This window comes from Lonchura striata, chromosome 3 (assembly GCF_050655825.1).
Source record: "Lonchura striata isolate lonStrDom1 chromosome 3, ASM5065582v1, whole genome shotgun sequence".
Taxonomy (NCBI): Eukaryota; Metazoa; Chordata; class Aves; order Passeriformes; family Estrildidae; genus Lonchura; species Lonchura striata.
Window position 1 is genome coordinate 11467212 of NC_140705.1, and position 27420 is coordinate 11494631.

Sequence of the window (27420 nt, forward strand, 5' to 3'; positions counted from 1 at the left end):
CTATGCAAAATCCTCCACAGAGGAGACAGGATGAATTAGCTTTGGATAGTAACATTTTCACAGCAGGGGGACTACAGGGGTGGCTAAAATTGTGAGAAGATGCTAGAAGCTTCCTCATGTCCAACATCCAATTCCAGCCAGCCCCGGGAAAGATGTGTTGCTGACCAAGGCTGAGCCTATCAGGGATGATGACAGCATCTCCAGAATAACAGAGTTAGGAAGGGGAAAGAAAGCCCTATGCTACTGCAGCCAGGAAAGAGGAGTGAGCAACAGCCCTGCAGACCCAGGGTCAGTGCTGGAGGGGCAGGAGGTGCTCCAGGTGCTGGAGCAGAGATTCCCCTGCAGCCCCTGGTGCAGCCCATGGTGAGGCAGCTGTGACCCCAGAAGTCCTTGGGATCACAGAGATCCACCTGCAGGAGGATCCCACCAGAGCTGTGGGTGGCTGAAGGAGGCTGTGACCCTGTGGGAAGCCCCTGCTGGAGCAGGATCCTGGCAAGACCTGTGGCCTATGGAGAGAGGAGCCCATGCTGGAGCAGGTTTGCTGGCATCACTTGTGTCACTGTGAAGGACAGTCTCTTCCTGAAGGACTGCATCCCATGGGAGGGATCACATTGGAGCTGTTTGCAAAGAACTGCAGCCTGTGGGAAGGACTCACCTTGGAAAAGTTGAAGTAGGACAGTTTTCTGTGGGAGGGACACTGGAGCAGGGGAAGATTGTGAAGAGTCCAGTTTAGGAAGGACCTTGAGATGCTTGAGCATGTCCAGAGGAGGGCAACAAGGCTGGAGAGGGGCTGGGAACACAAACCCTGTGAGGAATGGCTGAGGGAGCTGGGGGTGTGTAACCTGGAGAAAAGGAGACTTAGGGGTGACCTTATCACTCTCTACACCCTCCTGAAAGGTGGCTGTGGTTGGGGGGGGGAGGTGGGGGGGTGGTCTCTTTCACAAGGAAGTGACTGAATGAACCAGAGGACAGAGACTCAGGCTGTGCCAAGGGAAATATAGGTTGGATATTAGGAAAAAGTTTTTACAGAAAGGGGGATAAAGTACTGGAATGGTTTGCCCAGGGAGGTGGTGAAATCACCATGTCTGGATGTGTTTAAAAAAAGATTGGATATGGCACCCTGTGCCATGGTTTAGTTGAGGTGTTAGGGCATGGGTTGGATTTGATGATCTTGAAAGTCTCTTCCAACCTGGTGATTCTGAGTCTTCCTCTGAAGAGCAAGGAGTCACCATGAAGCCACCATTCTCTGTTGTCCTGTGCTGCTGGTGGAGAGGAGGGAGAAAAATTGGAAGTGGAGTGCAGAAAGAAGGAATGGATAGGGGGAAAGTACTTTTAAGATCTAGTTTTTATTTTTCATTATCCTACATTGATTTGATTGACAGCGAATTAGACTAATTTCCCCAAATTGAGGTTCTTTCCAACGATGGTCACTGATGACTGATCTCTCCCTGTCCTTATCTCAGCCCACGAGCCTTTCCTTACATTTTCTCTCCCCTGTCTAGCTGAGGAGGGCACTTGGCATCCAGCCAGGGTCACCCACCACACAAGAGCACAGGAGCTGCAAAACCATGGATGACCTCATGCTTTGTCAGAACAGCACCAACTTCACAGAATCACAGAATACTCTGAGTAGGAAGGGCACCACAGGGATCATCAAGCCCAGCTCTTAGGCAAATGGCCTATAGGGGGAATAAAACCCATAACTCTGGCATTATTAGCAACCTGCTCTAACCAAATTAGTCCTGAGAACCTGATAGTTAGGAGCTGACAAACATAAAAATAGAGAGCCCTAGGAACCAAGTAGGAGCAGATTTAATCTGTAAAGCAAATAAACAGGTGATGTGAATTACAGGTTCATAATTAGGAGGATAAACAGCTGAAAAAAAGGGTCTCATCAATATAAATATGGCAGTCTCTCCATTTAGCCCATGACTAAAAACCCAAAAAGGCTTACCTTTCTATGCAAAACTGAGAAAGGAGGCTTTTTTGAATTATTTTTTTTGGGGGTGTGTGTGGTGCTTTAAAGGAAAAAGCACCACACATAGAGGCTGAGCAAATGAACAATGGAGCTGTGCCTGGTACAGAGGTGAGAGCTCTATGGCTACTAAAGATAAATGATCTTACTTAAGGCATTAAATGTATTTACTTTTCTAGTTTATCTTCCCTAATTTTCTAGTGATGACTTAGGAAAATTCGTTTTTCCAATTGCCTAGTCTAGAACTGTTGGCCTAAACTTAAGGCTAATTTTTTATTCTGAGGAGAAATTTCTGAGCAAGAAATTTGTTATCAGTTTGTTACAGCTGAAGCTGCTGCTAATTCCTGTCTTCTCTTACAGGTTGTCACTAATAGTGATATTTTTCTCTGGGGTATGGACTCAAGAGACACCAGGTAATGCTGCTATAAACTGATTTCACATCAGTTTGCAGGCTTCTCTGTTGGTGTTATCTGGGCTTATGTGTGTCTCAGAAGAGTCTGAAGCTCTTGTGGCAGCCTTACTTGCACGTTTTTCTGTGAAATTTTAAACATACAAGGATTTTCTGGGAACTACATTCTTTAGTTTCATGTGTTACTAGATTAAGCAAATGTTTCTAGCTTTCCTCACTCTGGTAACAAGAACTGATTAATTAATAGGGCATTTATTCTCTTGAGTGTAGTTGTTGTTAGTCACCTGTCACCATACAACATGTAAGGTCTTTTATCATAGTTTAACCTAGCTAAGTACCAGACAGCTGTTTGCTCATTCTTTATGCCCTCCCATCCCAGCAGAATGGGGAGGAGACTCAGGAAAAGCCCCAAGGATTGAGAACAATATTTTAATAATTTGAACCAAGTAAAAGATGACAATGCTAATTATAATCGTAATTTTAATTTTTAATGTTATAAAACCTATGAAAGATTTGTGATGCACAATAAGTGCCCATTACAACTGGTGCCCAATCTGTCCCCAAGCAGTGATTGGTGCTTCCAGCCAACTCCCCCCAGTTTATACATAGGTCATGACAGTCTATTGTATAGAATAAACATTTGGCCAGTTCAGGACAGTTGTCCTGACAATGCTAACTCCTGGCTTCTTGTGCAGCTCCTCCCTGACACAGCATGAGCCACTTAACAATCTTTGGCTTGGTGCTAAGCACTGCTCAGCAGCAACCAAAACTTCAGTGTGTTATCAGCATAATTCTTGCACTAAATCCAAAGTACAGCTCTGTACCAGCTACTATGAAGAAAAATAACTCTATCCTGGCCAAAATCAGGACAAAATATTATAAAGAGAGCAGTGATTAGTCTCAGAGGAAACAGTTTTCTTAGTCAAAGTCTTTTCTTACAAAACAGAGCTGGTCCTGGAGCAGCAGATGCAGAGAACTGTTTCTAGGACTGTCTTCCCTACTCACTGTGGGTCCTGTATACAACACATTGGCTATCCCCAAAGATCAAAGTAAATATGTACTGGAGAAGGTTTGATCCAGCTTGGAGCAATTATCTATCTACACTGAATCCAATTGGTAGCTTGGAGTGTGGGTGGAATAGGGTCATGTTCACCAGCATCTGTCTGCTGCTCCTTAGTATGACCATCTCTGACATGGGAATTGCATCACCAGCAAACTTCAGCCTACAGTGCTGAACCCTATAGGAAAAAGAATCCTCTCAGCTCTTATAATGCACCATTATTGTAAAAGGTATAGCTGGTGTTAGCTCATGATGCCATAGAAACTCCTGTTTGAAGCAACAAATCCCCATTTATTAGATGTGCGTGTCAAATGAGAAACCTTCTGTGGTCTCTAGTCCTATACTTAGGACAGTGTGTACCTGCCTCCTGCCTGTAAGAGGTTTGGGAGCCATGGTCTGGTTTATGCTGTGGTGGTAGCTTGGGCCTGTGGCTTCTCAAGCCATTTTCTCTGTTCCTGTGTGGTCCTCTCCCAGTATGAGCCAGCTGGCTTCTGGTACTGGTACTTGGGCAAGTAACCCGGGTAGGTTGATGGACAGCTTATGTGGCTGCTCTCCATCCAGACCTGCTTTTGGCCCTTGTGAATAAAGGGGTACAGATGGAAGTTTATGGTTATTTTGTGGTTGGTTTTTTAGGGTTTTGTTGGTTGGGGGTTTTTTTTTGGTTTAGAGGTTGGGTTTTTTTCTCTTTCCAGGAGTGTTTGGGACCTTGACATTCTATTTTATTTCATCTAAGGTGTTCAGATTAGGGCAGCCAATGTAGTACCTTTTTGATCGTGTTCCAAAATCCTATTTCCATGACCAGCTGTTGCAGGTAGCATTGCCAAATCATCAGACGCCATTACTAATAGGATACTAATTTTGGAGCTAGCTTTTCTCCTGGAATTACTGCCAGTATAAGCACAACCTCTCACCTCTCGTCACCACAGATGTATGACTGTCACAACACTGACTTTATAAAGCAATCTGGGAAATAGCAGATTTGTTGCTATCGTATTTTGAATCCCCATCTTACCAGCTTTTCAATACAGGACCCATGAGTTCAAAGTGCTTGGGGAACCTCCTGAGGATAACACTGAATACAGACTACTTTGAAGACAAATACTTATCTTTTTTTGTTGTTGGTAAGTTGATGTAGAAGAACTCAATGAGAGAATTACACATGGTGAAATGTTTAAAATTATCTGAGATGCTTCTATGCTAGAATTGCCTGAATTATTCTACTATTATAGTGCTTAGTAAGTTGGATCTCATTGTAAGTGAACTGTTACCTTGATTTCTGTGTAACCACGACTTGTTTTTTGATAACTTAGCCATGACTTAGCAAACTTCACCAGACTTGATTTTGTTATCTTTGGGCTGAAATTGAAATGCACATGGTAGTTTCTAGGCGTGTTAAAGCTGGTGGATTCTCTTTGTGATAAGAATGTTTTTTAGTAATAGTACATACTGTTCTGAAAATTCACTAGCTGAAGATGGCACAACATTATTTTTGCACTAGTGGCTTCAGCTTGGTGGAGGCATATACTTAATGAAGTTTAAGAAAAAATAGCTGGGCCTTCTAGCTATGGACTCAGTAGTCAACAAGTGGTACATTTCTGTGAAAAGCATCACAGAATGTCCTGGAAGGGCGCAGTGATAATACTTTTGGCATATAAACACCTGCTTTAAGATTATATGTATAAATGTAAATTTGTCCTTGAAAAAGTTCTCCATGCCATCCATTTTTCTAGGAGTGGTTTTGTGTCAAAACCCACTTACAATGTGTTCTTTGCTCAAAGATCATCACTCAAACACTCTTATGCCAGAGCAGGTTTCTCGAGGAGCTAGCAGAGCAGGAGTTGTACTTGTTAGTAGAGTTCTTTGCTATCCATTTGCCTGCAGATCAGTCTGGCACAGCCTGGGAGCTGGAGGAGGCCATGGCAGCACAGTGTGGGTATATGGTAACTTACACCTCCTGGAGGAGCATTCAGCTCCGTGCTTCTGCACTGAGCTGCCACTCTCACTTAGAGGTAAGTCTGTTACAGGCACTTTGACTACAGTGCTCTTGTACACTGATTTTATGTGAGAAATTACTGAGTTATTAATGGACATTAACTAAGGTGTCATAATGTGTTGAGTATCTGTTAGCAGAGAATAATAATTTTCTTCAAATGTATCCAGAGGTCTGTGAATATTCCCTGGTACTGCCATTTGGAGGGCCTACAGATGAACACATGAAATGTACAACATGTGCCCTTAAAGGACAACTATTTTCTTGTGGATTACAATAGGGACTTGCATCTGGCAGCTGTGTTGCACTCTGCCCTAACAATATTAAGTGCCTTGAAACACATCAAAGTAAAAACTAAAACTTTGGTTGCTGGCTCACTGCTACTATGTCAAAAAAAAACCACAAAATCAGCTATCTCTTAGGTTTGTTTGCTTTCTTACTCCAATTCTGGGGCTATGTAAAAGGAACAAACCTGCTACCCAAAGTATTTATGTTGTTGTGTAGCTATACACCTATGTGCATATATCTTGTGCAGTTAATGAATTTGAAAGTGATAATACTTCAGTATGGAGTTGCTCTTCTGTGCAGAGTCTAGTGGGTGTATTTTGTAATTTAATTTAAGGTCACAAGGCTAGGTGGTGCCCAGCTAGGGAAAAGCAGTCTAACAGGCAAATACTCCATTTGCCCATGCAGAAAGATGTGTTCACAATAACTATACAAATCAAAGCATCTCATGCTCCTGATATGAGCAATGCTACAACTCATCTGGAAAGTGCAAGTTGCCACTATGGTCCATGGAGTCCCAGAGAGATAATATGTGAAAATAACTACATGGAGGTAAGTACTTATGGAAAGTGCTAGAAGTAAAATGTTAGGTACTGCAAGATGCTCTCTTAGATTGTGTTTCCAATTAATATTCCTAGAATTTTGTCCACTTCAGACTGCCCCATCATGAGCAGCTTGTTAGTGAGTGTGCAGTATGCATCTTAAGTGATACATTTGTATTGATTGTATAGCTTATGTTAGCAGTAATAGCTCATAAAGCTGTGAAATCATATTTAAAAGGCTAAGCTTGTAGCTTGAACTCACTGGATGTTGCCCCAATAAATCTTATTTGAGACAACAGGGAATGTATACCGCCTGAAGGAAGTTTCCCTGCTGGGGAAGAATGCAGAAGGGGAAATGGACTCCTCTTGGAAGAGAATGTTGGAGTCATTAACAATCTCTCACCTTAAGTGGAAATAGAAAGTGGAGGATAGGTGGAAAATAAAAAGAAACTGAAATCAAGCAGACTATAGGTGAATCGCCAGGCATGGTGGCATCTCCATCTAGGAAATGCTGGGTTCCCTTGCAAAAGGCTTGTGGGGTGTTGAAGATAAGGACATAAGTGCTATCAGCAAACCTCTTACAGATGGCTTGTCCCCTCAGGTTTCTGTCAGGAGGGAGGTTCCACAGACTATAAAAGACCTTCTTCAAGATGAACCTCGAGACTGGAGTCTTGCATTTCCAGAAGTAAAACTACAGGTTTTCTTTCTAGCAAAAGCTAGTGCTACCTCTGGCACGACCATCCTTCTTTTCTTTAACCATGCAATACTTTCATAAAGTACTTAAGCAGCAATAACAGAACTTCTGTATCAAGGGTTTTTAGCATATTTTTATAGATTAGACGTACAGACAACTGTAGGCTGTGTCTCCAAGGAAGAAATCAAGTCTCCCCCGGGCAAGAGGGGGAGACAAGTAAACAAAAAAAAATTCTCTAAAACCCCAAGGCCCAGAAAAAAGCTGTGAGGAGGCTTTTTTTCTTGGACTTTGTATGTGCAGAGTCTGCAACAGTGCAGTTAGTGCCATTAGTTATTATCTATTGCCCTTAATATGGAAAGTTTTCTCTATGTATGAGGTGTAGGAAGCTGGAGGGATTTCCCACTAGTAAAATTTAAAGTAAGACAACAAAACTGCTGGGCAACTCAACACAGTAAATCATTCAATGCAATAAGCCTGTTACTTTGAACATAATGTTTAACTATTGGTGAATTTCTCTGGGTAGGCAAAGGCAGAAGAAGCCTCAATATGGCAAATAGCATTTCATCAGCCAGAAGAAAAAAGGGCTCTGCTTGTGAGCAATGCTTGGAGTGCAGGCTATGGACTCAACACCACAGGCTCCAGGGTTCTGCTGCGAGTGCCATACACTGCTGCCCAAGTTCAGCTGGTTGAGGTTGGTGTGCTCCTTCTGGCCCAACAAGCTGCCAGGCTGTGCTGGTCTAACCAGATGCCTTCCTTACAGGATCAGGGGATTACCTTTTCTGTGCTGAGATCAAGTATCTTTTACAAATACCAATGGGTGATCCTGATGGTGGATACTGCTGTGGCATGTCCTGTAGGTAAGGAGTGTGGTACCATGATCTAATGCCAAAATGTACAGGGACAGACTCACAACTAGTGAGCTGACAGCTTTCATCTCTTGTCCCCAAGATGGTCTGGACTACACAAACAAAACAATCACCTGGACTGTTCCAAAGTATATTCCACCACTCTCTGCTGGAATGACTGGCTTTAAGGATGTGCTTGTAGAAGCTGGTGTGGATCTACAAAAACTCTCTGCCAAGAAAATGGCTTCCAGGAAATATGTGTTATTGAATGAGTTAAAAGCAATTACAATGAAGATTCCAATAGGTGCAGAAGGTGGTTATTACAAGGTTGGTGACTTCTGTTAGGTGCCATGCAAGCAATATTCTGGGATGTTTGTTTTCTGATGAGGAATAGTTCTTAATCTTGTGCCTTTTAAATGAAAGATGGGAGTGTGGGAGTGAGGGAGAACAAAGTATTTGTTAAAACCTCCAGAAGCCCTGACCGAAGATAGCATTTGTAATCGCCACTTTATGAAGAATTTCTTTTCTTGAAAGCGCAGGTAGACAGAATCCTACACAGAACTATTGGTTCATTATTTACTCGGGTTAACACAGAGCTTTCACCTATTAGTCCTTATGTTATACTCCTCAGAGATGGTTCTAACTGGATTGTAAAGCATGCATGGGTTCTGTTGTATTTTACACAGACCACTTAAGAGAATGGGAATAACCTATTAGTCCAGCAGACCATGTGCTCTTGGGATGTTGGGACTACACATCTAAATCTAACTGCTTGGGGTGAACTGAGTCCTGGAAAAATGTAGCAACTGAACTTCTGGTGAGGTTGCATAAGCAACCCTATTCACTGTGAAACAGTCCCCTGATGCTTTGAATCTTGGCTAGTGGGAGGTCACTTTCCAAAGGAAGTCTTCTGAATATTCTGAGATAATCTAAACAGGGATTCAAGAGTCCAGGATTCCTGAACAAAAAAGGCAATTGGTTGGGCTGTAGGTTTAGCTGACCTTGAGATGCTCCAACATAACTTTAATGCAAAATCAAGCCAAACTAAAGGGTACTGATTTGAATTCTAGACTTCTGTGAGCAATGGACAGCCTGGGGTAAAATACATCATCAACCTGTTCTTGGAACACCAGTGGGAAGACAACAAATGGGGACTAACCAAACATACTATCATCAAGGAAATAGAAACACCATTTGAACAAGTGGAAGTTGCTATAACCAGTAGTAAGTAGCTGAGTATTTAATTTACCAAAGGTTTTGGTACTGTTAAGAGCTTAATGATATTTTTTTCCTTTTCAGATTTACATCTGAGTGCAGGGCTAATGAATGTTACAGTGGGAACATTCCTCCCAGATGCTGAGCTTGTGAACTTAACCATTGAAGGGGTTGTTGTGGCTGTACCCGAAGCTGTTCAGCATGGCTACTTAATACACAGGACCAGATATGCTAATGAAAGCAAAGCATATGTAATTCAAGTTCCACTTGATGCAACAAGTGTTAAAAAAGAGGTGTGTACTAAACTGCAGCATCCCATGGTATAGAAATTGATATCACTTGGTGATTTTTCATGTCTAAATGTGACTTTTCTAGTACATGAGAGAGGACATGAGAGCATACACCCTGAATGTCACACTCACATTCATCACCTATCCATCAAGTGAGACCTTTGTTGTCCCAGTAACTGCACTGTTGGCTGTGAAAGATGCAGGTAAACTTTGTGGAACCTGAGTGAAAGGGCACCAACCTGGCTGTGAGCTGGGCTGATTTCAGCAGGGATCCTCCCAGTAATCCCAGGGAGCTGTTCAGCCAGGGATACTGCCAGTCCCAGGGAGCTGCACTAAACTGATGGCAGCTGGCTGACTCTTGGCTGTTTTGCAGTACTGCCCAGTGCAAGAGGGGTTTGTGATGGGAGGAACCTTCATCTCGTTATCACTCGTGGGAATGTGGACCAAAACTGGCTACCTTTCATCTCAGACTGGCACCTGACCCAAGAGGCTGCACAGAAGTACAACTACATTCTGAGGGACAATGGCACTCACCTGACAATCTCTGTCCCTTTCCTTTCTCCCCATGTGAGCTATGAGGTAAGGCTGCCAACATGTAGCAACTGAAAGACGTTCTAGCTATGAGATGCTGTATATTCTTGAATGCAAAATAGAACTTCTATTTGAGACAGTCTTCAAAGGTGTAATGGAGGATTATTTTATGCCCTTGTAAGAGAACTTTAATTCTTAGTTAATGTTGGCAGAAATAGGCAAGGAGAAAAAAAGAAACACATTCTGCATTTACTTTATGGCTGAGCATCTTTAAGGATAACTATATATGCAATGGAATTTGTATTGCATTATTTTGAAAAACAACTGAAAAAGCTTACTGTATGAGTTTCTGGATTAAAAACATCCTGTTTAAGCACATCCTGTGGATTTGACTTTGCTCAAGTACCATTATCTTTGGCTTGTGATAACCTGTCCCCTTAGTTTTTAAATGCTTTAGTTGAACAGTGTATCTTTATTCTCTTGTTTAATCTGTGATTGTCATCTCTAGGGCTTTCATACCTCTGAAATAAAGGCTACATTCTACTTAACCTTGAAGGATGACATCACCTTGGCTCGGAGGAGAGATTTCTCAGTTTCCTGCATATTTTCACCTTCAGAGCTAATACGTAATAGCATGTTGGGGATTACCTGTTAATGCTATTTGAGTTGCAAAACTAAGCCATGCAGTCTGAAATGTTTCTAGGTTTTAGAGTTGTGTGGAACTGTTTGCTTGTCAGATTTCCTACCAGTTAATATGCCACAAGGCAAGTCAAATTAAACATTGGAATGGCTATCCTGCCTAGTACAGGAACAGGGGACAGAAGTGGGAAAGTCCACTTCCCCAGACACCTCCAAAATCAATAAGCTTTTTTTAAAGGGTTTTTGTGGTTGTTTTGAGAGTTGAATGAGGTGGTGCATTTTGGTGGAATGTGGGGACAATCAGCATATAAAATAGTCATTCTAAAGGTGCTAGAACCCTAGCTACTAAGAGTTTTAACAACTCATCAGTATTAAATGTATTGAATATCTTGGCTAGAAAAATCCTTTTGAAGTGTGTGAGAGCTCCTTGTGAGCTGCTAAAAGAACTTGCCAGCAAATCCATTCAGAATATCTTTGTTAGGCTACAAAAGGAGGTTGAATCCTGATTTGTGTGAAAATGTATATTTCTCTTTCAGAGTGCCTGCCCAATGGCACCATGATTATTACTGCAATCAAACTGGTAGGTGGTGAAGACCTGGACATTTCTCTGCTTGTCTTGAGGGACAGACAGTGCAAACCCAGTCTAGTGACAGAGACGACTGCAACCTTCAAGTTCAATGTGAACACTTGTGGAACAAGTAGGAAGGTAAGGACTCAGTCACATCAAGTTTACTCTGCATTGGGGTAGGGTTATTTATTGCCAGACCTGGCAAAAGTTCAGCAGTGATCTCAAGCTGCGTGGACATCACAGCTGAAACCAGTACAGTAGTACATCTATACTCTTTCTAAGCTTACTTAATTCAGTTGAGCAGAATTTCTTATTGAGTAAAAGTGCTTTTTCAAGGTCAGAGGTACCTTCTGAAATTTGACTTCAGTTTAATACCTCTGAATTGTTTCATGGTGGGCTTGAATGGGAGTTTATGCTGGTCAGATATACTTGTACACCTTGCAGAAGCTCTTTGGGTATTGCTAATGACTACATGGCCAAAGACTAGAGTGGCTGCTATTCCTACCACCAAATACTGTACAAATAGAAAACAAACAAAATAACAAATAATCAGAACATGCCTAAATTCAGACCATCATAAATGCAGCTTGTTTCTGCATTCTTGCATTTCATTCTACCACTGATTCAGTAAATAAGTACAGCTGTTCTTGGGACCATGCACTTCCTTTCTAGGGTGTTCTGTCATATTCAAGCTAATAAGCTTTCTTCTTCACTATAGCATAGCTGTCACCTATGGTCAGCTTTAGTTCAGTGTGCATTGAGCTGTTGGCTGGTAATTTCTGCCTATTTCTGAATATACTCTGCTCAATGCAATCTGGCAGTCAAGCAGAGGGGTGCAGATACTGTGCCAGACACAAATCAGACTCTAATGTGACTGTCCTGTTTGTAATGATGTGCATCTTTCAGTTCAACAGCACAACTGTGGCATATGAGAACGAGGTACTCTATCTCAGACCTGGCAATGATATACCCATATACCAGTAAGTGTCATTCCCTAATGAAAGGTTGTATGTGTTATTTTGGCTGTAAAAAAAATCTAATTCTAAACCTTTTCTCTCAGACTGAAATTTCTCTGCTTTTATGCAGTCGAACAGACTGCTGATGTTCGATATGAATCTAAGAAGAACCCACCGCCCAGTATTCAGCCAGGGTCTGGCTGTCTCGCTCTCTCATTGAAGCTTTTCAAAGGTAACATCTAGGATTAGACTCTATAAAATCACTGAATGGCTGAGGCCACAAGGGACCTTATATTAATCTTACTCATCCACTCTGCTCAAGCAGGGCAGTTTAGAAAATGTTCCCCAACAAGGCCTCTAACAGGAGTTTTCTCTTCCAAAATGCAACATAAACTGTCAAATATCTGTAGTGGAACAGACTTAGGGTTGCTGACACATGTATGGTTTTCCTTCTTTATCTGGGCACGATGCAAGCTTTGTATAACAAATGTGATGCCAGCTTTTCTCTCCTGTGAACTCATGAATTGTTGCTAAACAGGTTCAGCAACTCACTGCAATGGTTGTAACCTGTGTCAAAGATGCAATACTGCTTTAAAGTGGTACCTATGCCAGCAGAAAGGGTTAAATGAAGTCTGAACCAAACATTCACAATGACTGGAATGACTATTATGATTTTTTTTTAATTGATTTTCCCTTCTCCCTACCTTTTGAGACAATTTTGAATAAAAATCTTAATGGCTTGTTACAGAAGGAGTGTTTAATTTCTGGATCCTCGGAGCCAGGGAATATATTTGAGATTTTTGCTTTCATTGCTGATCTTGCTTTCTTGCCAGTCTATCAATTCTTGGCATTTGTATGCTGTCCCAAGTTTTAGTATTATTGCTCCAGAGAAAAAGGTAAAAGAGTAGAAAAAAGAGTGAAGCAGAAAGTTTGTGAATACTTAATCCATAAAAAAGAAGCTCCTAATATCAATACTCTCTTGCAGAGAAATCCTATTCAGAGCCCTACCAGGAATCAGAATATCCTGTGGTAAAGCATTTGAGGGAGGCTCTGTATTTTGAAGTTGAACTGCTCCAGCCTAAAGATGCAAGACTGCACCTAAATTTGGGTGACTGTTGGGCTACCAACTCCCAAAGCCATGACAGCCTTCCCCAGTGGCACATCCTTGTACACGGGTGAGGAAGGCTTCCCTCCTCTGTTTGATAACTGCTCAGCACAAAGCGAGCTTTGGAAAAGAGGCAGAGGTGAAGTGGCAGAGATCATCTTGGAGGCAATTGCTGCTAATTTGTGGGGCATATGTTGGTGTCAGCAGAGTGGCTGTGCCTTCTGGGGGCAGCAGGCCATGTGAGTGGCCAGAAGTGCTTCTAGCCCACAGTTCTGTCTGGAAAGAAAGAGCAAGAAGTGACCCTGAATGTGGCCAAAAGCAGAGATCATGAATGGGGAGATACTATTCATTCCCCCATGGCCCAAGGAAAACAAAGGGAAGCTTGGCTGTATTTCATCTCTTTGCTGTGTTTGAAGATCTGGTTGAAAGTTTAAATCAAATATATTTTCTCTCACTTTCCCAAACAGGTGTGAAAACAACAAAGATTCCTACAGAACTGTTTTCCACAAAGTTAATTACAGCCTCAGAGTAAAATTTCCTCAGCACCTCAAGAGATTTGAAGTGAGGATGTTCACCTTTGTCCAGGGCACATCTCTGTTCCAAGAGCAGGTCAGACGTCTCTGTTCTGTCATGAGCTGTTGGCAGTGCCAACAGGTGAGCCCAGGATGCACCAGGGTGGGCATGCAGCCAATGCTGTGTAAGGGCTCAGCTGGCCAGTGCTGCCTGGGGCTACTGGACACCTCCTTGAAGGCATAATGCCCTGGGAGGAGTGAATAAAGGCCATCCACTTTTCTTCAGTTCACAGAACAAAATTAGTCTTATTCAGGTTGGAACAGACCCCCAAGATTCTCAAGTTCAGTCTTTGATGACCGTCATGCCCACTAAATAATACTGTGAAGTGCCACATCTACTCATTTTTTGAGCACTTCCAGGTATAGTGACTCCATCACTTTCCTTGGGAGGCTGTTACAATGCTTTGTCACTTTTTCAGTGAAAAAATCTTACTTAATACCCAACCTGAACTGCTCCTAGTGTAATTTGAGGCCATTTTCCCCTTGTCCTGTCACTAGCTGCCTGGGAGAGGAGGCCACCCCGCAACTTGACACCTTCCTATCCTTTGGGATTGGTATATATTGGATTCCAAATAAGACTTCCCTAAATAATCTAAATGTTCTTGTCTTATAGTTGTATTTCCACTGCAGTGTGGTGATCTGCAACACTAAGCAACACCCTTTAGATGCCTTTTGTCCAAGGAGATGCAATCCTGAGAAACACAGATTTGGTAAGAAAACAGGCATGGCTCAAGTCTCTCCTGTGTTTTTGCTCAGCAATTTGGTATGTGCTCTCACTAATCATGCCAGGTTGCAGACTTCTAGTCCTAGATTATGCTGTACAGGGAATTAAAAGCTGAAATGTCTTGCAGCCGACAGTGCACATCCACATGGGCAAGTGTCATCTGGACCAGTGCTTGTTAGGAAGAAAAACAATAAGTAGAGGTTGGTGTCAGTCTTAAATTACACTACTGGAACACCAAGTGTGCTGCTGCAAGGTAACAGATTTGTGTGTATGTCTCTTCTCTCTGCAGGTGAGTGCACCAAATTCTGACAGACTAAACAAGAACTACATTTTATGAAGTTGCAGTTAGGTGGACAGCACAGCCTGCTGTCCAGATTCACAAGTAAAATTGTTTCTGTGGTATCTGCTGGGAAAATCGATTATCAGAGTCTATGTTCCTCTACAGCATTAAACTCATAGTTTTTGTGCGTTCATCTGACCTAGTCTGCTCAGCTAACGTGTCTGAAACTTGTGTTGCTTTGCAGTTGGAAGCATCTGTTTTGGAGTAGGGGAGGAAGATGGCAACAAGTATGAACTTAATTGTAAATCACTTCAAGCTTTTTTTAAACTTCTCTATGAACAAAGAACGCAGAGAGCTGAATGTCAGTGAAAGAATGTGGGTTTTTTTGGAGTAAGATGGGATGAACATCCTTGATCGTGTAGTGGCTGTTGTCAGGAAGGCTGTAAACTGTGATTCTTGCAGGAGGTTGTGGCTCTGCAATGTCAAGTTGCCTTCCCTAGCTGGGTCAAATCACTCACAGGTAACATCAGTGACTGCTTAGCTGAGTATCCTCACTAAGGATTAGCTGAGGAAAAAAAAAATTAGCAAAGACTTGTGATAGTAATAATGACAGTCCATTGACTCTATCTGGAAAGTGTTAAGGATTTTTCCGTACTAGAGAATGTGATGCTTAGGGGCTCCTGTCAGATTTTCCTTTGTGTGTTTTGTTTTGGTTTTTTTAATGAGTAAAAAATTTCTTGGTTTCTTCTTTGCATCTGAACAGTGGTGTGAAGAGTTTGGATTCAATATTGCATTTTCCTGTTCCAATGAAAGCTACTGCTTAGCATGGATCTTGACCCCTTAGGGGTAAATACACAATAATGGATGTCTGCTTTTTAACTTTAGATTAAAGAGAATTATACAATAGAAATTTCTGGGAAAGCTAACTTGAGAAAGAACATGTTTTCTGACTCTATTAGCACTTTGTAGGACAGCATGGAGTAGAAAACAAATCTCTGTTGCTACCCGTACAGAGACCCCACTAAACAGTTTGTGCTGTAATTGCAGCTCATGTAAGTTTTGTTTGTTTTCTACTTGCCTGCTAAGCACATCTGTAGTAGATATCTTACTGTCATTCCTGGAAAAATCTGTGTGGGCTTTGTGATGAGAAATATATCAAGATTGTTTTCCAGTAGAGAAAGCTATTGTGATGGATTCATTTTGCTACCCTTGTTGTAGGTGAATACTAAAGCCATGGGGCTGTGATATGGAGGAATATCAACATGGGAATAGCAGGAAAATGCAGAACAGATAAGCCTGACAGCAGATTTGATGAGTCAGTGACTTGGTGCCCAGTGCTTTTTCCCTGTGTTAGCCCACTGGTCTGGGGAGTGAGTAATGCTCAATCTGCAGGCAAAATCCATTAAGAAATCAAGGGAGACACCTCTACTGTGCTGCCAGGGTTTTGCACCTAAGAGAACACAGCCACAGGAGCTTTATGTGGTGTGGTGACTTCCCCTGTGTCTTATATGGTGCTGATGGTCTCCCCAAGACATGAGACTGTTAAGCAGTATTTTCTCCAGCTGAGTGAGTGACAATCTTCATCTGCCTTCACCAGCACAGCACAGGCTGCCTTGAGGAGCCTGAGCCACCTTCTTTCTTATATTTGTGTGGGGGAAGAGTGCAACATTTAGAGACAGAGAAGAGAACGAAGCCTGCAGTTGGGCAGCCCATTTCAGTACTGTTAACTCTGTCTTGGTTATGGCTTCCTGGGTTTTCAGGTTTTGTTCTTCAAACCAAGACTCAAGGACATCATCAGGCATAGAAATCTAGTAATTACAATCTTGTATAAGACACATTCATTTATTTCCATAAGCTTAGCCAACACCTTGATATGCTTTATCTGTTGATGAGCTTTTAAGAGTTGTAGGAAAGCAGGCTTATGCCCAGGTACACTGTGGTGCTACTCTTCAGCTCTTCTAAAAGCATTGTTTAGTGCCATTTTGAAGGATGAGTGATGTAAAGAATCATCTTCTCTATTAACCTTTCTGATATGTGGGAAAATTCAAGGACATTTCCCTCCATGGCTGAACAAGGATTTATATAAAGCTTCTTGTCAGATGTTCCAACAGCCTGTGAGATATACAAAATCCATTTGAATATCAGTAAGATCATTTAAAGACATGACACTAGTACTCTCTACCTCAGAGGTGTCTGTTTATACTAAAATTCAGGAGCTGCCTTCCTGATTATATATATAAAAAAGAAAAAAAAAAATCTTCAAGTGTTTTATCAACACCTCTTTGCCTTTTAAGTGGATATTTTATGACCACATGCTTTTCCCCTGGTATTTGGGGTGTTATTTTTATATCCCTGTTAACACAAGTTGAAAGCAGATCAATCTTCTTTGTTTATGCTTAACGTCTTCTGCAATTTCAACAGGTGAATGACAAAAGTGTAAGGGAAAAGAGAAGTCTGGTGTGATTTGTTTTTATAGGAAAATAGGAACAATAACAGAAATGTATTGCAGATAGCTATTTCCATTTCAAGTAAATGTTGATAAATCACTGCTAATAAGTAACCTCATATCTGGCCAATGTTAGGCAGAAATCTCATTTTCTATAATCTGTATACAATGACAGCCTGTATTTTAGAACTGTACTGTTTTGGTGACTGAAAGTAGCAAAAACTTATTAATATTGAAAAACTAAGAAAACTGACATCTACTTTTTGGCACAATTAATTTTCTCTCCCTGGCATATTCCTTTGCTTTTTTTTTTACATGCCAAACTCTTCAGTAAATGCTATGCACCTCTGTCCAGAGGAAAACATGTTCTGACAATGCTCTAATGATTTGGAAAGCTTAAGAAAGTCTAAGTCTTGGCTTCTGCCACAAATCTATTTGAGATTTTAGCCACTTCTATATAATTTCTTCTTTTATTTGTGCCTGTGAGCCTAGAAACACCTAAACACAGTATTAACTAGAATGCTGGAAGAGCATGTTCTTGGAGACAAATGCTTTAAAGCATAAATAAGGTGAGTCTTTCTCCTCATCGTGACATCAAGTACTGTAAGAGTGTAAGCCTAGGCTGGTGTTGGTGTATAAAGAACCAAAAAGTCAGGGAAGGGGCTCAGAAGAATCCAGATTCTATAGCTCATCAGAAACAGCTTTATTGGGATCTGTGAATTATCTTTCATGTTTCCTGCCTGTTCAAGGCAGTAAGATGATTTGTAGTTGCATGCCAGATAAGTTGGGAACAAAAGTGAGTCACTGGGCCCTTAGAAGCTAGGGGTGTATTTATGTTTCTGTGGAGTATTTTTTAGCTACTGCTAGGCAGAGCTAGAAGGGTAGCTCCTGGCTTCCCTAGTTGGAGGGGATATGGCAGTTCCCAGAGAAGCAGCTCTCCCGAGGAACTGGCTGAAGCCCATTTGCAGGAGGTTTTCTTTGTCCCAAGCACACCTATGTGCAGCCCAAATGTGTCACCATAAAACCTCTTGGCACCTACATGGTGCTCCTCAGCATAGAATTTCAAAGCCCTGTGTGTGTGCGGGCGGCCCCAGGCTTGCCTCTGCTTTGGGGGGTGGGGGGTGAGCTCTGTGGATTACAGAGCTGGGGTTTGCCTAGGGAGCTTCTTCCACATGTGAGTCTGTAACCACTGGGGAATATTCTCTCCAAGGTACTTTTTCTTGTCCTCAAGACGTGATTTGACCTCCTTGCCCCGCTCAGGGTCTATGTCTAGGTATTGCTGCTGCTGGCAGACAACACTGCTGCATCCCTGGTACCGAGTAGGTGGAGAAGCTCCTGGATTCAGGTGGAAAGCCTGCCCTGCTGAGTGAGGCTGTACAAGCCTCCTGAATCCTGGGCTAATGCCCTGCCTGCAAGGCCTCCTGCTTTGCATTGCTGTGCCTCCTGCTAAATAGAGCAGTTATGTTATCCTTCCAGGTGCCCCAGAAGGGTCCCTGAGGTAGAAAATGAACCCAGAGTATTTTGTCATATTGCTGGTACCAGCAACTGCTCCCTCCAGCAGCACCAAAGGAGTTAACTGGTATAAAATCCATTCTATGTAGCTGCCTGTTCTGCCCTGACTTTTTCTTGCCTGATAAAAGGTTTGGGATGGATGTGAGGCTCTTTTCCCTGGCTTCTGAAACTTTTAGCACTCTGTGGTTATACCTGGTCCCCCCCTCAGCAATTCCCAGAGAGGAGGCAGGGGCACAACTCCCAGCATGAAGAACAGCTCAGGACACAGCTGGTGGGCTCCAGTAGTCTCACCTGATTTGGTGCCTCTTGCTCATTTTTCTTGTCCTCAGCCTGCTTCTGCACTGTTTGCCTCTGGCTCAGTGAAAAGTGTGTCTTTTAAAGTATGGAAATACTTGTTTAAAATGCAGAAAAATGTATTTATGTGGTAATCTGTGATAATTTGATGGTAATCCCCTCATCAGTAAACTGAGAGTGAACAACTGATAGTTAAATCAAATTGCAAGGCCTTCTGTATCTCAAGGCTTCTCCTGAGGTTCTAAAATCAATTTCAACTAATTAATTTCTGTAGATGATCTTCTAATGTACTTTACCTGTTTTCTCTTTAGCATTTGAGGACTGTTCTACTGTCCTTTCATTTTTTATGGCTAAGATCACTTAAGAAGTATGATTTCATGTACCTGAGAAGATTGAATACAGTAAAAAATTATATTTTAGTGGTGATGGTTTCTTCTTTAGGATCCACATTCTGCTCTCCAAATTAGTAAGGAATTTCAACGACCTGCTACCCTGCAAAAGGGTGAGCTCTTGGGGACAGAAGAGTTAATTGTATAGGACTAACCCCAGTTCCCTCTCCTGTATGTTTTCAGCATGCTTAAATCTATCAGAGTATAATTAACTTCTTCAGTCATGGCCTTTCAGCTATTTTAGCTTTACTTCCATGTATATTTTTTAACATAGTGTGTTGAGAGAAGGTGCTTGTATGTGTGAGACATTCTCTACTTCTGTGACTTGTGCAACTTTTTCAGGCTGAGGTTCAAATTTTTTCCTTTCTACAGATTATTGTGGTGTTGTGTTAGAATTAAACAGTTTTATGGGCCTTACACTTCTGAAAGTTATAACCATAAGTGGGGAATCTCTTGATCTCTTTCATGTCACTTGGATATCCTAAACTCCTGGGCCTAAAGGAAAAAGATGAACCTGAACTGTATTCAATTTTATTGAGACTAAATTTTATTGAGTAAAATCCAACATTTAACAGCTGCAGGCCTCATGCCATATTGTACTGTGATTGTTTTCTCTGGATCAGTGAAATTTGTGTGTCAAGGGGAAGAATTACAAAAGATGGGGCTTATAGAGATGTTTCATGTTAGGCAGAGCAAGAATTTATTTCTTTCTGAAGGGGAGGAACAAATTTGACATATCCTGGGAAACCTCAGCCGTGGGCAGACACTACACCTACTTCTTCCTTCTATTCCACACCTAAGTTGGTCCCACCATCCCCACAGGTGAAAGGAGAGATCCCCTGAGAGGGGTCAAACAAATTAAATTGTGCATGAACAGAACCTATTCCAATAAACCATCTGCATTGTGGCTGTGGGCTTTGGCCCCACAGTGGCACAGGGTGTGATTTAGGGCAGCTCCTTCCCCAGGGTCAGCTTATGCAGCCCTGTCCTGCTGGAGCCTGGGGCACTGGGAGTACACACAGCCAAGGTCTGGCTCACTGATACAAAGGCAGTACCACGTTCTTCTGAGACTCACAGCCTTGCCTCATGGGTTACCTAGAGCTGTTGTTCCACCTTGGACTTGCAAGGAGAGGAACTCCTTGGGCATATAAAAAGTTGCAGTTCAGCTACTTCAGGCATTTACCTCCCCATTTCACTGGGCTGGTGGGAAATGCTGACTGAGCCACTTCTCCAAAGTGCAGGGTACCTCCTCCTGGGCCTTCCTCCATACAGCATCACCCAGCTTTGTGAGCAGCAGCTTTCTGAGGCCATTAGTTAGTCTTTGTTTGCAAATGGGTGAACTGAGGCAGCAATGCTAGATGAGCAGCCAAGGTCATGAATAAAATAACAATTAAAGCAGACCCTTTTAAGTCCTCTTTTCTCTGCTTTAACTGTGACCCTATAGGCTTCAATAGGTGGAGAACGTAGTCTCTACCTGTAGTTTCAGTTGTAGAACATTTAAAGGATGAGGTTAGAAGTCTTCCCACAAATAGGCCTTTGAGAAAGAATGTGGGATCAGGCTTTCAGTTATGGCTCTGTGCAAGGTCCCACTGGTATAATGCAGTTTCAATCCTTTGCAAAATATTCAGACTGACTTTCCCTATGTGGCAAATCTGTTGAAATCTGGATAAGCTGCACAGATTTATACTGAGGAATGCTCTCCTGACATCAGTGTTGCCACCTCATATTTCTAATTTGACAATTTTATAGGGCTTTAAAAAAATTACTTATACTCTTGCTGAAACATTAAAGCCTGTAACAAATCTAACATGGTTTAGTTACAAACTGAAGCATATGGGATATCTGAGTGGCAGTAGTACCTGCATAAATTTGAGGGTAGTTGCTTTTTTTGTGATAGTACTGCATGCTACTTGAGAAGAGCACTGAATCAGCTTAGGCTGATCCTTGGAGGAAAAATGTACAAAGATAATTGTAATTCCTTCTAAACAAACAGAGGGAAAGAAAAAAAATGGAATTAATTTTAGCTTTCTGGTTCTCTGCTACTGGATTTAGTCACAAATCTAAACCATCTGCCCCACAGAGACATGCTGATCTGTGGAGAGACAAACCTGTTACCTTCCAGCTGCTCTGCTCTCTATGCTTTACATCTCCCCCAGCAGAAAAAATTAATATGACTTCATTAGCTCCCTACAACTGGGGTTTGCCCCTCTCTGGCTTGTTTCATAGGCCAAGTCTTATAACTCAGTCAGGCAAGGAGATTTACAGAGCAGCACATACTTTCAGGGCTGTGGTGCCCATCAGTTGAAAGTCAAAGTTATTAAAGATTAAAACTACATCCCCAGTTTGTTTTTGTTTTATTTTTCCTCTTTTGTGTGTATGTGTTACAGGACTGTGGCTGTAGAAAACAGCTGATCTTTTATCAGCTTTTAATAAAATGACATGATTACCAGAGTCCTCCTAGCTCTCAGTACACCTTGAGACTAGAACTTCACATCTTTGTGACACTGGAAACAGTTTATTTCATGTCAGAGTAAGATATCTCAATCTAATCTTATTTGTTTAAGGAATTTGATGTAAAAGTCTTCCATCTTTTATTGGCATTGAATAAGGGATTTTTTACACATTAAATACAGAAAAAATATATACTTCTGTATATATTAATAAAGAAGTGAGGACTTAGCAGTTTATCTATACAAAATGTCAGTTTGCTTATATTTCATTTTCAATATTTAGCAGTCATCACTGGATTTTACTTATCTATCACCCAGATTTATAATACAGGATACAGACTATGGCAGATTGATTTGCTTACATGCAAAGATGTTCTCACTATTATTTAGTTACTTGATTTTTAGGTACAGTGGACAGGTGGATAAATGGACAATACATGAACTAAATACATGTTCTTCCTCATCCTATAATTAAAGTGCCTACAAATCAATAATACACTTAGTATTCTTATGAAGCTGTTGTCATTTTTAAAAATTCAGTTTAACACCTATGGATTTACTATTGTCCTAAAAAAAACAAGCTCAGTATGTAAATCCTAGGAAGATCAGCTGGCTTTTTTTTGTTTTACTTTTGTATCAGCCTAGATTTAATATTTCTCAAAAGCTTATTAAAACAAAACAAATAATAATAATAAAAAAAGGTAAATAGCAAGACTTCAGTCTCAGCAGGCTGCAGCTCAGGTTTTCAGGCAGTCCTACATCACCTTCCAGCACTGCCTTCCCGGTGGAGCGGCGGTTCCCGGCGGGGCAGAAACTTGGCTGTGTTGTTTGCGCAGACGCCGAGGGCCGGGGCGGGCGCTGCCGGGCCCTAGGCGCGCTTGCCGCTGTCGAGGAGCTCGGTCAGCTCGCCGATGTACTTGATGGTGTACTTGAGGGTCTGTATTTTGGTGAGGGGCTGGCCGCGCTGGCTGTAGACGGGGGGCAGGTAGTTGCGCAGCGTGTGCAGCGCGTCCGCCAGCGTCCTCATGCGCAGCTTCTCCCGCTCGCTGGCCTTCCTGCGGCGCTGCGCCGACATCCGCGCCTTGGGCCCGCGGGCCGGGCCGGGCCCGCGGCCGGCCGGCAGCTCGGCCAGCGCCAGCGCGCCGAGCGGCGCCTCGGCCGCCGGGCAGGGCGGCGAGCAGCACGGCTCCAGCGCCGGCGACAGCGGGCGCAGCTCGAGAGGCCCGGCGGAGCCCTTCCAGTCCCAGGGCGCCAAGCAGGCGGCGTGCTCCGAAGCCAGAGCGTCTTCCATGTGCATCAGCGCCTCGTGCAGCTTGTCCATGCCGGAGGAGCGCTCGGGAGGAGCGGTGCCCTCGGGCCAGCAGCAAAGGCTGGAGCCGCCGGCTGCCGAGGCCTTTTTATGATGGAGGGAGGAAAGTGACGGAGTGGGAACACGGGCCCGGTGCGAGGAGTTCAAAGGAGCGCCAGAAGTGCTAAGATGGAAAATGAACTCCTGATGTGCTAGTTTCTTCTCAGTGATAATTATCAACCTTCAGCTAAAAAGCCTTTAAGCTAACAGGCAACAGCAAGAAAGAGAGAAAAAAAGATTATCTTCTCGCAACTAAACCGATTAAGGCTGCGCATCATCCTGAGCATTGTGCTAGGGGGAAAAGTGCCGGGAGAGGAAAAAGAAAATTAACCATCTTACAAAACAATTTACAGATCTAGAATTTATTGGTTGCTAACACAGACCCTATATTTAAGCCATCGAGCCCTGGTTTATGGGTAACTGAAGCTGATGGCACTACAGCACTGAAGATGTGGCCCATGCTGGCTGCTGCTGGGCTAGTCTCTTTTCTGCATGTTAATTGTGAAAGTCAAAGATGGTTTGTTTGGATTTTTGTGTGTTACGGCTCTCTGGATTTTTCCTCTCATGAGATTGCAACTCACGAGAAACCAATCACTTCGGTTTTCAATATGAGAAAGGAGGAAAGAACTTCAATACATTCCCCTGCAGTTTGTAGCTTTATGTGCTATTTTAATACATGACTGGGAAATCAAAAAGGAAATCTGTAATTCTAAACAAGGCCAAAATCCCATTAAAAAATAGAAAAATGTAATTAAAAAGAAAGGTCTAAGAAGCAAAATATACAGTGTATAAACGTTGGGTCCAGACAAATATTTTCTATGGAAATTTAATTCAAAGTAATATACAGGTTATATATGTCCTAGAGGAGAGCAGAAGCTACTTCTGTAAAATTTTCTACCTCTAGGAATCTGTTTTTCTGGCAAAAAAAAAGCCCTTTTCCAGCCCCAGTTCAATGCAACAGTGGTTATATGTTACAAAGTTCAAGTGAAAATGTATAACTTATAAATTAATATCATTAATAACAAGCACTTTTCATCTCTAGGCTTCAGTAATGCTTACAGTGATGATTAATGTTCTCTATTACTCTGGGGAAATGGCTAAGTGGAGGCAAGGAGGAACTTTCCCTAAATCACACAGCAAAGCATTAAGAGAACCAGGAAAACTCCTGAGCTCTGCAGCTGTTGAGCAGTTTGGCTGCCAGCCATGACTTTGTGTTGGCACATAATGGAAGCAAAATGTAAGATATAATGAAAAGAAGGGGAGAAATAGCATCAACCTGGAGGAAAAATAAAAGTAGGATTTATTTTAGTTTCCTTCTGTGATGATCTCTGTGTGCTCCATAATCCACTCCAAACAAAGGCAGGGAATGCCTCAGAATTGCACACAGCCAAAGGATGCTGAGGTTTTCTGGAACATGCCACTTCTTTCTGTGAAATCCTCACTACAACCACACAGAAAAAACCCAAGCCAATACTCAGCATAGTCACTCAGAAGGCTTTTGTGAGTTTTTGTGACTTGGGTATCAAAACATTAGGAGGCATTTTATGGTTTAAGACTTACTGGGTTTATCCTGAGATGAATAAGAAAGTACCAAAAAGTGAAAGACTTTTGCATTTCAACCAAAGCTGCGAAAGTTTGACTATCATGACATCTACCCCATACAAGAGCTCAGGGCACTGCTCCCACAGACAGGATTGCTTTGTGTTTTATGGTTACCTTACCATATTCTGAGCTGTTCTCTGGTCCTTCTTTAAGGAAAATCAGATTAAACAGTCCTAAGAAGCACAGAGGTGCTAAAACTGCTAAAAACTAAAATTAAGACAAGATGACGTATTTTTTGTGACTTCAGTGATCTGAATGGTTTCATTAAGTACCCAGACAACGGCCACAATGTCACAAGTTAGACACAAAGTCTAATTCTGCATAATTAGGGAACTTGTTCTATCCCTCTCTTTTTCCTCCCTGTGTTTGTGTTTATAGTGTCTTTTCCGCTTGATAGGGCCCCTGCTCTTTTTTAATGTCTTTTTTTTTCCTCTAAACACAGCAATTAAAAGACTGCAAATACAGAAATATAAGGAGGGGGAGGTGAAAAAGGAGGTACTTTTGTCAGGATGTAAAAAGGAAAAGAAGCTTCCTAATATATGTATGTATACATGTCTACATGTACATAATATATACATATGGAATATATAAATATATTAAAAATACACATAGTATATATATAGGCTGTTCTGTACAGCAGTTTCATTTTGGAACCAAATAGCAATTTAATGCAGTCAAATTTAGAAGCAAAAACTTCAACTAAGTCACTTGTTTGCTGACTATAAATATTGTATTAATTTATGGGTAAATCACAGAAAGTGTCGCTCAGACACCAAGGGGGGGAAAGGATTTGTGAACATACAAGATTTTGTACAGATTTTTGCTGTGAATGAGAGATTAACACATTCTGATTTAATCTCTGTGTTCTTATTATATTGGGATTCAGAAGAGATTAGGCAGGGAAGAGGAATTCAAAGTATAGCAATAGCTATTTATTTTCTTATATTTTATGAGTAAATGTCTAGAGCAACCAAGGCAGGCTTATGAGAGTGTGGAGATGTTGCATGTGGTTGCATGAAAATCACTGGATCTTGTAAGCTTATGCTTTTGTGAACTGTTAACACAAGCAAGAAGAATGTACAGGCTTTTCTATATTAATAGATATTATGAGGCTAATGCCTTGCAGTTGTAGTGCATCCTTTTTTATGGCCATGGTGCTCCCTGACACTTTTATCTTGGGCATGCCTATTTATGTCCCAAAGGCTGCCTGGCTGTGGTCCAGCAGAGGCCACCGAGGGCACAGGGGTGAGCAAAGGGTTTCCCCAGCCTAAAGCAAGTGTTGCCTCAGCACGTCTTCAGAGCCAAAGAAGCGGCTGTGCCCTGTTTGCCCTGCTGGTGGAGATGCAGACAGAGGTTCTGTTTGGAAAACTAGCCACCCATATCTGGCCACAGCCCCCAGCTTCCCGAAAAAGACTCAAATGAAGCGTGCCTCAGTTTTGGCTGAATTGGGAAGCGTTGTAAACCTCTCCGTGATCCTGGTGTGACCCACAGCCTGCGCAAGTCAGCAGAGTCTCGTGGCATGTAGCTGCTCTTGGATTAATTCGTTTTGGACAGTGCTACATTTGCACCCACAAGAATGAGAATTCTCACTTAGGAGATTATCTTGCAAAATATTTAAGAAAATTATAACGTGCAAAAATCAATAGGAATGGTAGAACAGTTCTCAGTGTTATAAATAACGCTTTAAAAAGTATCATACAGAGGAAGGTAAGTCTACAGGCTGGATACCTGATTTATTTTTCTAAACCCTATGGCAACTGGATGGTCTCATTGAAGTACTAAGAAAGTCTAGTATTTCAGGTGGCCCCTTCCTAGACAGTAAATACACAGAAAAAGGAAAAGTTTTGCAATCTTTATTTTGTTCTGCCTCCTCCAAATTTTAAGAATTTCCTTTTTGTCCATTAATGTCAAAACATTGAAGGAAAGTGAGATACTAGGCTGACAACACCAATGAAATGTGAATTGACAAAAAATGATAAGGCATTTTCTTCTTGACTGGTAGTTTTCATTTCAATAATCTGTTCTGCAGTACAAAGGCTAATGTCTCAAACTTCATCTCCTTTAAAATGAAATGTTCCTTGCTCATATTTTTTAATTCATCACAGGAACATGGGTGCATGGAAGAGGCAAAAAAATTTTCTATTTAAAAAACCCAAACCACCCACAGTATAGAAAATTTCTAGAGCTTCAGGTTTTACATTTAAATTAAGAAGTCCAGATAATATGGCATGATTATGTATGGTATAAAAAAAAAAAGAATTTTTGTGTACAGCAATTTACAACTGATTTTTTTTTTTTTTTTTTTTTCTGTATTAGAGTGCATTTCCACCATGCTGTAATTTTGGTAGGAGAAACAGACAGTGAGTAAAAAACTCACTGGTACCAACGCACTGGTATAGTGGCTAGGAAGAAAGCAGGCTGAAACTGAGTAAACATGGATAAATGTGTTTAAATAACACTAATCTCATCACAGTCAGGACAGAAGTCTAGGCTTATTTTTCACAAGAAGCAGATCATACTAACGTCATTGTAGAGCACTTAGATGATACAGTCTTATCTTGCAGTTTGTGAGGTAAAAAAAAAAATACATCTCCCAAAAGCTTTTAAAGTTACTTCACCTCCTCTTTTACAAACAGTTCCCCAAGTATTGGCTGCAAGGCCGCCCGCTCGCTGTGGATGTGTCTGTGGCCTTCCTGCAC

At 41.8% G+C, this 27420-nt stretch overlaps 2 protein-coding genes across 7 annotated transcripts; one reads left to right on the plus strand and one right to left on the minus strand.

The window, feature by feature from the left end:
* The first annotated feature begins 1931 nt into the window (after positions 1-1931).
* Positions 1932-25837, plus strand: LOC110467988 (zona pellucida sperm-binding protein 2). 6 transcript variants are annotated; one of them, XM_085574512.1, is made up of 22 exons: positions 1932-2086; positions 2336-2388; positions 4473-4565; positions 5326-5453; positions 6128-6271; positions 6863-6958; positions 7479-7646; positions 7716-7812; positions 7904-8127; positions 8871-9024; positions 9100-9308; positions 9391-9508; positions 9679-9884; positions 10345-10462; positions 11012-11181; positions 11950-12023; positions 12104-12231; positions 12985-13174; positions 13572-13713; positions 14290-14386; positions 14528-14600; positions 14690-25837. In XM_085574512.1, the coding sequence occupies exons 1-21, from the start codon at positions 2064-2066 to the stop codon at positions 14596-14598; spliced, it is 2703 nt and encodes a 900-aa protein (XP_085430638.1). In that variant the 5' UTR covers positions 1932-2063; the 3' UTR covers positions 14599-14600; positions 14690-25837. The 6 variants fall into 6 exon arrangements, with proteins under 6 accessions (XP_085430638.1, XP_085430639.1, XP_085430640.1 ...); XM_085574513.1 differs by having other exon boundaries at positions 14925-25837; XM_085574514.1 differs by having other exon boundaries at positions 6863-6946.
* MSGN1 (mesogenin 1) lies at positions 22553-23092 on the minus strand. Its single transcript, XM_021525453.4, has one exon. It carries the CDS (start codon positions 23090-23092, stop codon positions 22640-22642), a length of 453 nt encoding a protein of 150 aa, XP_021381128.1. The 3' UTR covers positions 22553-22639.
* Positions 25838-27420: the final 1583 nt, after the last annotated feature.